The following is a 13,064-nucleotide window of genomic DNA, read 5'->3' as shown; positions in this document are numbered from 1 at the left end:
GTATGAGTGATATTGCAAAGGCAATAGAATTTCGCTTTCAGTTACCGCACATTCAGTTGTGCGACTCGCGTACAACGGGACACTCAGCACGGCTAATGTGAAAATCCAGGCGGATGTTTTTCCAAAAGCCTGTGGAGGAAATTCGCGCGCGACTTTTCCGAATCAATACAGAAACTTGAGTGCCGGGCAGCAAAATAAAAAAAAAGCAATAAAAGAAAGGAAACATTACTAGAAAGGGGCTGCACAAGTGAATTTTATTTTTGGTAACCCATTGACATTGTTTGCCAAAAAGGCAAGTGACTCTCAAACTGGGCAAAGGCTCAGCGGAAAATGGGACCACTGTAAATGTCCTTTGTCAACTATGAACTCTTTCAATTTTGTGCGGTTCAAGTGAAGATATTTGAAAACATAAATTAACAAGCTTAAGGTAAGCTAGCAAAAGTAAAAAAGCTGGTGAAAGTTATAAAACTAATTCAAAATAGTTGTTTATCAAAATCGCAACTCGCTAGTGTTGTAACCTTATGTTTTTTTTGTGTGCAACATTAAAAATGCAAAAGTCCTAAGTGGCAACTTCCCCTAGTCCACCTGTGAAAAGGTTTGCCTCTTATCGCTACTCTAGGGACACTCCCATTGGTTTCATTCAACTTGAAGCATGTAAATTACACATACGCAGCGTTGTCCCAGGCAAAGTTTCACAAAAAAGAAAAACGAATAAAACGCAGTGTGTCAAGTGACAGAAAGAGCTGTCAGAGTAGAAGGGTTGACTTTGGTAGGCATTTGAAATATTTATGAAAGCCAGCGCGTTTCCATGAAGCCTTCAACTGTTTTTTTCTTTGCTTTTTTTGCTGCCTCTCTGTTGTTGCTGCTGTTTATCCTTTATTTTTCGGTGGCAGCCTTTCGCACTCGACATCAAGGGTAATTAAAATGTGGACACATTAAGGCGTCTCCGGTCCTGCGGTTGTGGTTAGCCCCTCACAAACACACTGCCAGCGATATCCTTGCAGCTGGTGATGAGTCAGGCGAGGGAAAAAGTTTAGGACCTGCGTTTGGGTTAAGTTGTTGCCCCAACGTGGTACGCTTTATATGCACCGGGGAATGTTGCTGACTGGAATTCCCTCGGAATTCTACTGCCCGTATAATTAAACAAATATTTTAATTAGATAGTTTAGTTAGATTAATACACTGCGTGCTCAGACTAAATGTGTGATGATGTGTGACCCACATACGGGCATAAAATAGTTTAACAGTTTTGACACTGAAATGCAGGCACATGCTTCTTAATTATATATGTGGTATGAACCTTATAAAAATGTAAAAAATCGACTATACCTAACGAATTTAAGTATGGATACTGAACAATCGGATTATAAATCGTTCACAACACTTTGTTTTATGAGCCATGAATTGCAAATCCTTCAGCGGAAGTTGTATATTCGAAACTAGTTTCCCGCTGCCGTTTTTTCCTCAAACAATCCTTGACATTGGTATCCTTTGAACCAACTAAGCCACATTAATAATCGGCTGCCTTTCGGCTGCCATTGTTTTTTCCCTTTTATTGCCGCAATCAACGATTTCCGTGCGTGTTTCTTCACTTTGGTGTGGGAGTCGAGAACCGTCGGCATTTCGGGGCAATAGCCAGTTCAGAAAAAATAGAAACAAACTTGTGTTTAATTCATAAGGCAAAAGGCATTTGTACGTACATAGATAGCCAGTTGTGGTCAGTGCGGCGACCTACGATATTAAAGCCCAATAATGGATTCGGATTACGGAGCAAACACAAAGTCTGAAACATGCCTGGAATGGAGGATAATTTAAGGGACGTATCCTGGGTGGCGAAACTTTCATTTGCAGTTGCCTGTTTGCCCGTTTGCCCGACTCCCATGTCAGTTATTTTATATGTATCCCCGAGGCCGCTTTACGTTAACATCATCTGCATATAACAACTTGGCTAAAGGTCTTTTTTGGCTAACCACACGTAGTCCAAAAGAAAAAAGTTGCCTGGCAAACAAGAAGACTTTAAGAAAGGACTCAAAACATTTGGCTTTGTAAGGAAATTCACCTGAGCCATGAAAATGGCGAAAACGTGTTCGCCCAAGTTCCGCACGAGTGATTAGATCCGAAATCTTTGAAAAGCACTACATAAAATTCGAGAATCTTAAAGCAAGTTTAAATTGCGTGTTTTCTGATTGAATTGCCAGCTGTGGAGCCTTGCGTCTCCATTGGCTGTAATTTCATTCTGACCTCCTTTTATGTATTTCCCTTAATGTATCTAAGAGATTCGTCTGCAATCAATGTTGCTTCCGATGCACAGATAAAAATGAAAGTGATTCTATAATATTTTACGATTTAAGTACAATGGGTTTTTTAACTTTTGTGTATTCAAAATTGGTGTTTTATATTCAGAAACATGCTGATATACCCCGATAATCTTGGTGATCACACAATAAATTGCAGTAATAAAAAGCCAAATGATTCTATAATATTCTCACCGTGCCTCAGTGTCTGCTTGACCTGCTGCACAGCATCAAAGTTACCTTCAGTGGACCAGGTCTCACAGGTTTCCATCGTTTTGCTCCACTGAACGGCGCTCCATAAATCAAAGGCGATGTGACGCAATCCACTTGCAGAACTCAACAGTACAGAAAAAGTAGAATATTCCCAATTTGTGTACATTGTTCGTTCAATAAAGTCAAGGCGTCGACATCGTGCGACCTCGATTATCGCCCGGGAATTGTCTCGGTTTAGTTGTGAATTAGATTTTATGGCACGTTGACGTTGCGAAAGTTTTATTACCCCCAAAAAAGTGGGTTCAAAGTTGAAAAACCTCGAAGGAGCTCGCATGAGTTAGAGGCAAATCAGAGGAGGTCGCATAAAATATTTAGGGGCAATTAAATGGAGGCACGTGTGTGTAAATGTAACTTCATTTAGTTCATTTAAAAGGATGCAGAATGTGAGTGAAAGCGAAATTTCCCTCAGGCTTCATTGTGTCATTAATCGGGAATATGAGAAAACGTTTGTTTGCTTCACCGGAAAGGAGCAACTAACAACCGCTTGATTACCAAATACACAGAGGAAAAATGCCACAACAGAGACTAAAAATATTTAAAATCTATTTAATAATAATAATTATATTCAAGTCATGCATATCATGAATTCATGTATGTATAATGCTGCCCATGAAACATCAATAGGATATTTTTACATCCTTTAAATGATTTGATGTGACCCTGAGCTATTTTAATCGCAGAAAATTGACTGAATTTCGCGGTTATATTTTCTCTTTGTGTGTGGGGGGACACGGGATCCGCTGGCTCCATTTGCCTGCCAGCTGCCTTCTTCCTTCGGCAGAGTTCTGCTGCTCTCCTGCATGTCCTGCAGCCAGACAATGTGTGCATCGGTGTGCGTGCGTGGGTGTGTGGGTGTGGCGGTGTCTCGGTGTGTGTGAGCTATGGCCAAGTGTGGGTGAGTGTTGAAGGCCATTTTCAAGTACGCTCTTCCTCCCGGACAGACATTGTTTGCTTTTGATTTGCGCTTTTTCGTGGTGCAGCACCACCTCGATTCGCTCACTGCCTTTGTTTACCTTTCGATTTCACGTCGATGCATTAAAAATGCATATGCCATGATTATTACACATACGCCATGTGTTACGCAGCCATTTGATATTTATGAAAAACCGAACGGAATCGCGCCACAAAACAGAAAAAACGCCGCTTAATCCTTAATCATGGCTACCCACTTCCATGGATTTATTACGCTCGTGTGCGTCATGCGGCAGTGGCTCTCAAACTGTTTTGCTAATTACCCAACAACACAGCCTAGATTTTATCTCATTTGCCAGTGAGTCGGGCAGCAGCAGAAAAAAATACAGGCGGTTAACAATAACAATTACCACTTGACCCAGGACCAAGGACAATCAGTCCAATTACACTGGTCAACACATGAGTGGAAAAACGATCGTCTAACAAAAATCATTACATAAAACTAAACTGGGTTACTAAGCTGCTCATTACAAAAGATACAAATTCTGCATTGATATTTAAATCAAAGTTCTTATCTATAGCTTTTTTGTTAAATTTCCTGCATTCCCTATTTCTTCATAAATATAGATATAAATAGAACTACACATGAGCCTTAGTTCAAATTGATTGCTGGTGAACAGAAGCACTGAGCTGCTCATTAATATTCAGATTAATTGTCGCACAAAGAGGTCCTTTGGTGGGCGCAGCCTTGCTGAGCAGTGGCCCCCGTCCAGGAGCCACTGATGGGGAACCATGGCGCCAAGGATCCCGCAGAGCTGCTGCTGCTTCTGATGGCTGCTGCGGAAGTGTAGCTTTCACTCAAATAGGGGAGCTTTCACTCAAAGGCGCCAAAGTCGTGAGATTCTTCTAGTGGCTGGGGCTGCGAGAATTGAATTGAATTCAATTCAGTTCCGAAACGCCGCTCACAATGAAAAGTCGCTGAATTCGCCTCGTTTATTACAGCATTTCGAAAAGAAATATACTGAAGTGAAGTAATCAGGTCTATTACAAATTTTTTGCCGTGCTCTCGGTGCGTATAATCAGTTTATTTCGTCTGTTTTTTCAATGTGAAATCGAAATGCGTTTGTGTTTTTGAAAAAACTCATTTGCTTACTGCGGAATGTGGAACTTGATAAAAATATACAAAAAACATTCTCGGCGCCCTGAGCGATATATTCGCCCCCCAATATATATGCAAATACGTATTTAGTTGGCTTTCCGTTCGGTGTGGTTTTTGTGTGTGAATTTCAAATGAAAGGAATTTTAGCTCCGACCAGCTATCTAAATATGTTCAAAGAAATGCATAATTTTCAAATAATTGCAAAGCCCACAAATGTTCTACTCAAAATGTTTACGTTACGAAAACCAATAGAGAAATGCACAGAGAAAGATTATTAAATGTTCGACTATTTATAGCACAGTCAAAATTCGAAATGCCTGATACGAGTATGAAATATGATAAAATGCAAATGTACAGTGATTAAAAACCAACCAATTCGAGTGGAATTTATTCAATTTATTCACACAACCATCTTGATAACAGTTCGTTTAATTGATAACGAAATCTTTATTTCAGATGCACACAAATTTTTCCCAACCCCCAAAAATCATTCAGAATACCAACACAACACAAGTGAGAGCACAAGCTAAACGATGAGGTGATGCCACAATTAATTTATTTATTTATCATTTATTTATGCACATTTACACGACACAAGCGACATACTCACACTCACTCAAGTATTCCAAACACTCACATGCCAAGACTACGTCATCGCCAAGAAACCTGAAGAGCAGCCAAAAAAAAAAAAAACAAAAACCCGAGTTTGAGAAAAACAAAAAATAAAAGCATGTTCGGTTCAAGTTCTTGGCAATGGGAAGTGGTCTCCCCATCATTTTTGAAGGCAGACAAGCTTTGGCAGCCAGTCTAGAATTAAGTTCCTCTCTTGAATTTGCTTTTCGGCTCTCACACTTTGTTTGAAACGCGTGTAGAACGTATATATTTTGGATGCCCCATTTGGGGGCAGGAGGCTGGTGGCTATGCAACAGGTGCCCAGCAGCTCAGAACGAGATGTAACAATTCCCCAGCAGTTAAAGTTGAATTAGCAAAGCTCGTAACCGGAGAGGGTGTCCCTCTGAATTTCGGAGAAGGAAAATGCAAACCTCCCCAGTTGGGCACTCCAAGAATTCAGCTTAGTGAACAATTTTCTGGGCGCCTTTGTTGTTAGCAGCTAACAAAGCGTGGAAAAGCGTGAAATGCTGAGGTTGTAAATCTCTGGAAAAGTTCGGTTTTGTGCGATTATTCGAGTCAAGGTTGCACATGAATGTTGTATGAGCTGCTAAAAGAAAATTACGGCTATATCATAATGAGTCCCCAAAGCCACCGCATGAAAAAGAATTGAAAAGGTAAACAATGAGATATATTCTGGGAAATTTGAATAAACTCAACAGCTGCTGCTAAGCGTTGAATAATTAAGGCAGAAGCGAAATAAAAAGAAAAGTTTTGGGGGGAAATGTGAAATACACACGGAAAACTGTGGCAAGTTGAAGAGCTATTCATTTACTTACAAAGAAACTATTAAATGCTTTTAAAATAATTTCGGCTAAAAAAAAGGGACAAATACTTAACTTACAAAGAAAAGCAGAAAGAGAAAAAGAAATAAGTTTTCGTTGCCAAAGTTTAAATAGGTAACTCGATACCCTTATACTTGCCTTTGTGAGCAGCCAACTTGCCAACAAAGTTGCTCTACCCTCGATGGAAATGAAAGCTATTTTGTGTATCCACTCAACAGGTAACTCGGTGGGTGGTGCGTGGTGCGTGGTGGAGCACCATTAGAAAAGTCGTCAAATTGTGTCAATTTACCCCGCCCACACGGCGTATGAGCAATGCTCTATACAGACCGTATTAAAGAAGTGAAAAATTAAGCTACGTAAACAAACAAAGTGTTCATAAACGTTTTGTATATTATATTCAGGCGAGAGTACATGAGTCTCAGAGAGTCGGTGAGGCATTTCAAGATCACATTTCTAGCTAATAGCACAATACAGTATGACATCATCACAATCATGAGCATTGAGTTCGACGCCGGCTTCTTAGCCGGCAAACGCTAATGAGTCAGTTGCTCTCGGAGCTTTGGAATCGGAAATATCTGGCCAAGATGCTCATGAATGTTTATACTTTAATGCTTGCAGCGATAACACTCCATCGGTGCCCTTGGCGGAGTTCACCATCCCACCCGATCCCACGGAGACCGAACCCTTTGTGCCGCTGGTGGAGGCCAAAAGAATGAACGAATCCCCAGTGGTGGCGCCGGCCACGCCCACCGGCAACGGCACGCCGCCCACCCAGACGGCAAATGGCAACTCAACGGTGGCTACGAAATCCGTGTCCGATGATAACAGCATTTTCAGCGTGTTCTACACGCTGGGCAAGAAGGTGGCCATTGTGGGCTCCATTTATCTGGTGGGCTACATGGGCTGGTCGGTGGCCTGGCTCATAGCACCGGTCATCCTGTCGGTGGCACGCGACCAGTTGGCCAAGACGTCGGAGAAGAAGCGCGACGTGGCCAAGGCCTCGGCTTTGGCCTCCGAGAAGGACGTAATCCTGGCCAGAATCGATGAGCTGCCCGCGTGGGTCTACTTTCCCGACGTGGAGCGCTGCGAGTGGCTGAACAAGGTGAGCTGCTGCTGAATAAGATGAATAGTATGAATCCGATATCCTTTATCCTTTTGCAGATCCTGAAGCAAGTGTGGCCCAATGCCAATCACTTTGCACGCACCTTGGTCAAGGAAACCATCGAGCCCAATGTGGCTCTAGCTCTGGCCAACTACAAGATGAATGGATTCCGATTCGATCGCATCATACTGGGCACCATACCACCGCGAATTGGTGGCGTCAAGATCTACGACAAGAACGTGGATCGTAATGAGATCATCATGGATCTGGATCTGTTTTATGCCAGCGATTGCGACATCAATTTCTATTTGGGTGGCATGAAGGGTGGCATCAAGGACTTTCAGATCCATGGCTGGGTGCGTGTGGTGATGAAGCCGCTGATTCGATCGATGCCCCTGGTGGGTGGACTGCAGATCTTCTTCCTCAACAATCCGAATATCGATTTCAATTTGGTGGGCGTGATTGATTTCATGGACATGCCCGGTCTGAGTGACTTGCTGCGCAGGATCATCGTGGAGCAGATTGGCAATGTGATGGTGTTGCCCAACAAACTGCCCATTTCACTCAGCGAAGAGGTCTCGGCGGTGGCCCTGAAGATGCCCGAACCGGAGGTGAGTTCAAAATGCCTCTATAAGTATTAATAATTATATTTGTTTATAAATGAATGAATATTTTCAGGGCATTCTGCGCATTCACGTGGTCGAGGCCAAGGACCTGATGAAGAAGGACATCAGTGTGCTGGGCAAGGGCAAGTCCGATCCCTATGCCATCATCAATGTGGGCGCCCAGGAGTTCAAGACCCAGATCATAGACAACAACGTCAATCCCAAGTGGGACTACTGGTGTGAGGTGCGTATTCTTTGAAAGATTCTGGCGGGGATTCCCCAAATCCCCAGCGCTTGTTGCCTTGCTTTTTGTAGTTTGCCGATGTTGTCGATTGATTGCTGCATGATACAATCCAACACTGAAAAAAAAACCACCGATTTATTGCATAATAGTTTGTTGTTTTTTGCCCTTCTGTTAGTTTCATTTTGATTTTTCATTCCTTTATCATTACTCGATTACTTTGTTTTGGCGCCTGAACGCAGGCTACTGTTTTTATTCAAATGGGTCAATTTGTCGAGATTCAATTGAAGGACTCGGATGATTCCAAGAAAGACGAGAACCTGGGCAGGTAAGCAATATTTTCATTTTTCCTTTTTTTTGAGTTAGCACAACACCTACACCCTTCCCCTTTGAAAAAACCCGAGTGAGTAATGCTTGTTGAGAGCTCGTTTTTGCATGAAACTGAAACTGAAAAGTGACTGACTATATTCCTTGAGTTGCTCTTTTCGCCTTTGCTCTATGGATTAAGTACCCGTTTGCCAACTTTCTCAGCGAAAACCCAGAATACACACACACTCACACACACTTTCGTTTTTCTAGGCGTGTATTTTTACCACCATTGGTCACTATATTGGGTTTTCTTTGTGGGACTATGATCAGACTATGCCAGGTGTACAGAGCGATGATGTATTGGGCAGGTTGTATTGCCGCATGAAACTGCATTCACGATTCGTTTGTTTGTTCTATCTCTTGGTTTTTCACATCTATTGATTTCAATTTATGTTCTGAATACGTTTACTAACAAGCACCGAAAAATGCGCACACAGCGAAGTGATGAGAAATTGGCCCATTGAATTGGTCTTCGTGACCCAAATAGTTTGATTAAACAAATAGCGTTTGACTTGTGTTTACTTATTGTTTCGAACTCTTGTGAACTTAAGCTAGTGTGAAACGAACTTCATTTGCTTAAATTGTGTTAACAACTAGTTTAATTGGTATTGTAGTTTCATTTCAGTGTAGTTAGTATCCTATGAACTAAATTGAAGTAACTTTGATTAATAAGAAAATCTCACCACTTTCGCAATTCCGACCTAACAAGACTCGATTAAAAACTAATCTGCATGACACCTGTTTCTGAACCACAAGCAAAAGCTGTAGCACTTTGAACCACAGACACACAGGACACACAATGAAATAAGAACCACTGGCATGCCACTGACAATTTTCGTAGTTAGTTTCGACCCTGTATATAAACCACCCACACTTGGAACGTAGTTTGTGTAGACTTTGCGCCCAAACTAACCATTATTAATGCGAAAATGTCTTTTAACTTGCTTTTGGTTCGAACGGCGAATGGAGCAGGCTGTGGTCGAGGTCTCGCAGCATGCCATACTCGTGCTCAGACTTTTTGACTGGGACCGCACTAGTGATGACGAGTCGCTCGGCAGGTTAGGCAACCATCTATTTGATTGATTGATTAACTGATTGAACACCAACGAGCACCCACAAGAACATACAAGTAAAACGGACACACACTCTTGTCGCAATAACTTCCCTTAACAAGAACTACGAACGAGTTGCCCTCAAACAGCTTGAATTTTAAGGGAACGCGTTGAGATTTTATCATTTTCGTTTTTTTTTGACTTTAAATCATATTTACTGTAAACTAATTAAAGCTTTTAACTACCCGAAATAGAGCCAGCATCGACATTGCCAGCGTGATCAAGAAAGGCGTTGTGGATAGTGTAAGTAACTAGAAATTTCCTAAACTCATTTAATGCCAAATAATATTATATTAATTATATATGATAGTGGCTCACCTTGGAAGATGCCAAGCATGGACTTCTGCATGTCCGCCTGCAATGGTACAAACTCACTGCCGATCCCAATGATCTGCAGCAGATCTTGCTGGAAACTCAACTCCTACGCGTGACCAGCATGAGTTCGGCGGTACTCAGTGTATTCATCGACTCAGCTAGGCATTTGAAGGTGCGTTTGATTAAAAACTTATTAATAAATAAATCATATATGCTATATCCACCATCCCAGCAAGCGCGATCCAGCTCCAAACCCGATCCCTATCTCGTGTGCAGCGTGAACAAGCAGAAACAGCAGACTGCCATGATAATGCGTGATGATTCTCCCGTTTGGGAGCAGGGCTTCACCTTCCTGGTCAGCAATCCCGATAACGAGTGTCTGAACCTCAAGATCTACGACCAGAAGACCGGAAACGATATCGGCCAGTACACCTACACCCTCAGCACGCTGCTCAAGCAATTCAATATGGAGGTCATACAGCAGCCCTTCCAACTGCAGAAGTCTGGTCCGGAATCGAAACTCTATATGTCGCTTTCACTGCGCATTCTGAAGCCCGGCGAGATTGACAAGGAATCGGATGCCTTGGAGCAAGTGGCGGCCCTCACACGCAGCAGCTCCGTGAAGACACCAGACGTGACTGCAGTTTCACCTCCAGCATTTAAGGTGGGTTAGATCTTCCATTACTATATATATTACGATAAGCTTGTAGTATTTCATATGAAAAGTAACTAAAATAGGTTATCTTAGAAGAAAATAGAAACTGGTATTGAATACAGCCAGTATAAGAATTAGTTTTTGCTCGAGCGCTTTCAACGTCCTCGATAGTATAGTGGTTAGTATCCCCGCCTGTCACGCGGGAGACCGGGGTTCAATTCCCCGTCGGGGAGAATCAGTGATTCTTTTTTTGCCTTTTATTTATATTTTTGTTTAAATAGTTTTTTTTTTTTTAAAGTGAGAACATATGACTCATGTAAAGTATATAAAATGTAATTTTTTTAGTGAGAGCATATAAAAATTATAAAAGTAAGAACATATGACTCATGTAAAGTATTTAAAATGTAATTTATTATTACCTTTTAGGAATCTCAGGCAACCAGCAAGCGCTTGTCCGCCGAGTCGCCCATCAGTGAAGAAGATCCAGTGGCGGCTACGAAAGTCTCGCCGGCCATGTCGGCCTCCACCTCCAGTGAAAAGCCCATCAGCGAGCTGGCCACCTCCGTGCTGACCCACCGCTTTCCGGACTCCACCTCCTCGCCCGGCGAACATGGCCTCGGACGGATGCAGTTGTCCATCCGCTACAGCGCCCAGCGTCAAAAACTAGACGTGACCATTCACAAGATCCAGAAGATACCACTTCGCGATCCCAGCAACATACCCGATCCGTATGTTAAGCTGTACCTGCTGCCTGGACGCACCAAGGAGTCGAAACGCAAGACGAGCGTGATCAAGGACAACTGCAACCCCGTCTACGATGCATCCTTTGAGTACCTGATTTCCATTGCCGAGCTCAGGCAGACGGAACTCGAGGTGACGGTGTGCACACAAAAGGGATTCCTATCCGGCGGCAGTCCCATCATTGGCATGGTAGGTACCCAAAAGCAACCCCTCAGATAAATCTCCTTCGTATCCTTACGATTCCCAAGTACTTATTCTGCAAGAGTACAATATAAATATAAAAGATAACCAGTTAAACTTCGTTCTTGCTTCGGCAGAACATATACTAAAATTGGAACGATACAGAGAAGATTAGCATGGCCCCTGCGCAAGGATGACACGCAAAATCGTGAAGCGTTCCACATTTTTTTGCCACATCTACAATCGTTTTTTATCCTCCTCTTTCAGCTGAAAATACCTCTGGATGATGCCGAGATAACCACACAAACTGGTTTGAATTCTTGGTTCGACTTGCAGCCTGAAATACGGCACGAGTAGGAAAAGCGAAATCAAATGCCGAATGCAGAGTCTCATTACAGCACAATCAACTCAAGAAGAACTCGACACTTTTTTACCAATTGCACTTAAATCCTTTTTTATTCGTTATGTATACATTTTTTTGGTCCCTAACCAAAACGAAACAAAACTCTCTTAGTCGTGCCTCTATATTTAAAACTATCAATTTATTATAGTCAATAAATCGAACTGTGTTTTCAACAAACAAAAAATAAGACTCTTTGATTCTAGAAGACATTTTGGAAATAAAAATATATTCTAGCACCCATCATTTTGTAAGTCTTAAGGAGAGGGTTCTTAAGACCATTCAACAATTCTTATAATTCCCAACTACCTTTTCCCGAGGTCGCTCATTTATATAGGTACGTTTTTATCCCTACTTCGTTCTTGCTTAAGCAGAACATATACTAAAATTGGAACGATACAGAGAAGATTAGCATGGCCCCTGCGCAAGGATGACACGCAAAATCGTGAAGCGTTCCACATTTTTTTGCCTACCTGCGATTGCTTCACTGCTTTAATGCTTAACAACTCCAAAAACATACTTTCAATGTCAATTAAGGTTTTTCTTCTCCCTTGTTTTCCTTAATAAATAATAAATATTGTTATACAAAAAACTAAAACAGGTCAACTAGACATAATTAATAAATATTTCAGATGAAAGCCTTAGCTAAACACTGTAAATACCTAATTATACCATTAGCTTTAATGAAATGTACATATATATATAAGGGATAAAGCACAAATAAATAATAAAATACTTTCAATATGTCATATATGTATGTATACTATTCAGTACAAGAATTTTAACGGAATGATTTCAACAAATAATCGATACAAAGCTAGTTTGACAAAATTCTTGTTTTACGTTTTGTATATTGTGCTTTTATTAAATTATGTTGTTTTATATTTATTCCAAGATTTTTCAAGATTATTATTCCAATATAGTTTTATTCAGGCATATAAAGTTACAATTCTACATAAATTTTACACTGTAGAATAAAACGCCATCTACTCAGCCAAACAGCGAAAATGTTAGCTTGGCAAACCCAGAGGGCGCCAGCTACTCATCTTTTTTATAATTCCCAATTTCTTTTTCTGGACTCCTCTCGTATATATAGAGAGATTTTCAAATGTACTTCGTTCTTGCTTCGGCAGAACATATACTAAAATTGGAACGATACAGAGAAGATTAGCATGGCCCCTGCGCAAGGATGACACGCAAAATCGTGAAGCGTTCCACATTTTTTTGCTTACCTGGAGGTGGACATTGGTGT

General features: G+C 41.5%; 1 protein-coding gene and 4 non-coding genes across 9 annotated transcripts; all 5 read left to right on the top strand.

Moving 5' to 3' along the window:
- The first annotated feature begins 62 nt into the window (after positions 1-62).
- Positions 63-12,277, top strand: LOC6538696 (extended synaptotagmin-2-B). Of its 5 annotated transcripts, none has more exons than XM_015193497.3 (11): positions 4,411-4,548; positions 5,095-5,176; positions 6,711-7,194; positions 7,254-7,805; positions 7,873-8,043; positions 9,382-9,467; positions 9,716-9,764; positions 9,832-10,008; positions 10,069-10,500; positions 10,918-11,421; positions 11,680-12,277. In XM_015193497.3, exons 2-11 carry the CDS (start codon positions 5,172-5,174, stop codon positions 11,767-11,769), a joined length of 2,550 nt encoding a protein of 849 aa, XP_015048983.1. In that variant the 5' UTR covers positions 4,411-4,548; positions 5,095-5,171; the 3' UTR covers positions 11,770-12,277. The 5 variants fall into 5 exon arrangements, with proteins under 5 accessions (XP_015048981.1, XP_015048983.1, XP_015048984.1 ...); XM_015193498.3 differs by lacking the exon at positions 9,382-9,467 and adding an exon at positions 8,620-8,717; XM_015193499.3 differs by lacking the exon at positions 9,382-9,467 and adding an exon at positions 8,283-8,368.
- Trnad-guc lies at positions 10,653-10,724 on the top strand. The gene has a single exon. It is a non-coding gene; the product is annotated as a tRNA-Asp (tRNA).
- Positions 11,534-11,640, top strand: LOC6538697. The gene has a single exon (XR_005561861.1). It is a non-coding gene; the product is annotated as a U6 spliceosomal RNA (small nuclear RNA).
- LOC6538695 lies at positions 12,171-12,277 on the top strand. The gene has a single exon (XR_005561862.1). It is a non-coding gene; the product is annotated as a U6 spliceosomal RNA (small nuclear RNA).
- Positions 12,278-12,929: 652 nt separating this feature from the next.
- Positions 12,930-13,036, top strand: LOC6538694. Its single transcript, XR_005561860.1, has one exon. It is a non-coding gene; the product is annotated as a U6 spliceosomal RNA (small nuclear RNA).
- Positions 13,037-13,064: the final 28 nt, after the last annotated feature.

Source organism: Drosophila yakuba, chromosome 3R, assembly GCF_016746365.2.
Source record: "Drosophila yakuba strain Tai18E2 chromosome 3R, Prin_Dyak_Tai18E2_2.1, whole genome shotgun sequence".
Taxonomy (NCBI): Eukaryota; Metazoa; Arthropoda; class Insecta; order Diptera; family Drosophilidae; genus Drosophila; species Drosophila yakuba.
Note: the sequence above shows the minus strand (reverse complement) of the source record. Positions and strands in the feature narration are given on the sequence as shown.

What these genes read in the sequence shown, in the direction of transcription:
- LOC6538696 (XM_015193498.3), top strand. An exon ending in GCTGCGAGTGGCTGAACAAG is followed by an intron (nt 7,195 to 7,253) that starts GTGAGCTGCTGC and finishes ATCCTTTTGCAG; the next exon opens with ATCCTGAAGCAAGTGTGGCC. An exon ending in AGTGGGACTACTGGTGTGAG is followed by an intron (nt 8,044 to 8,619) that starts GTGCGTATTCTT and finishes TCGTTTTTCTAG; the next exon opens with GCGTGTATTTTTACCACCAT.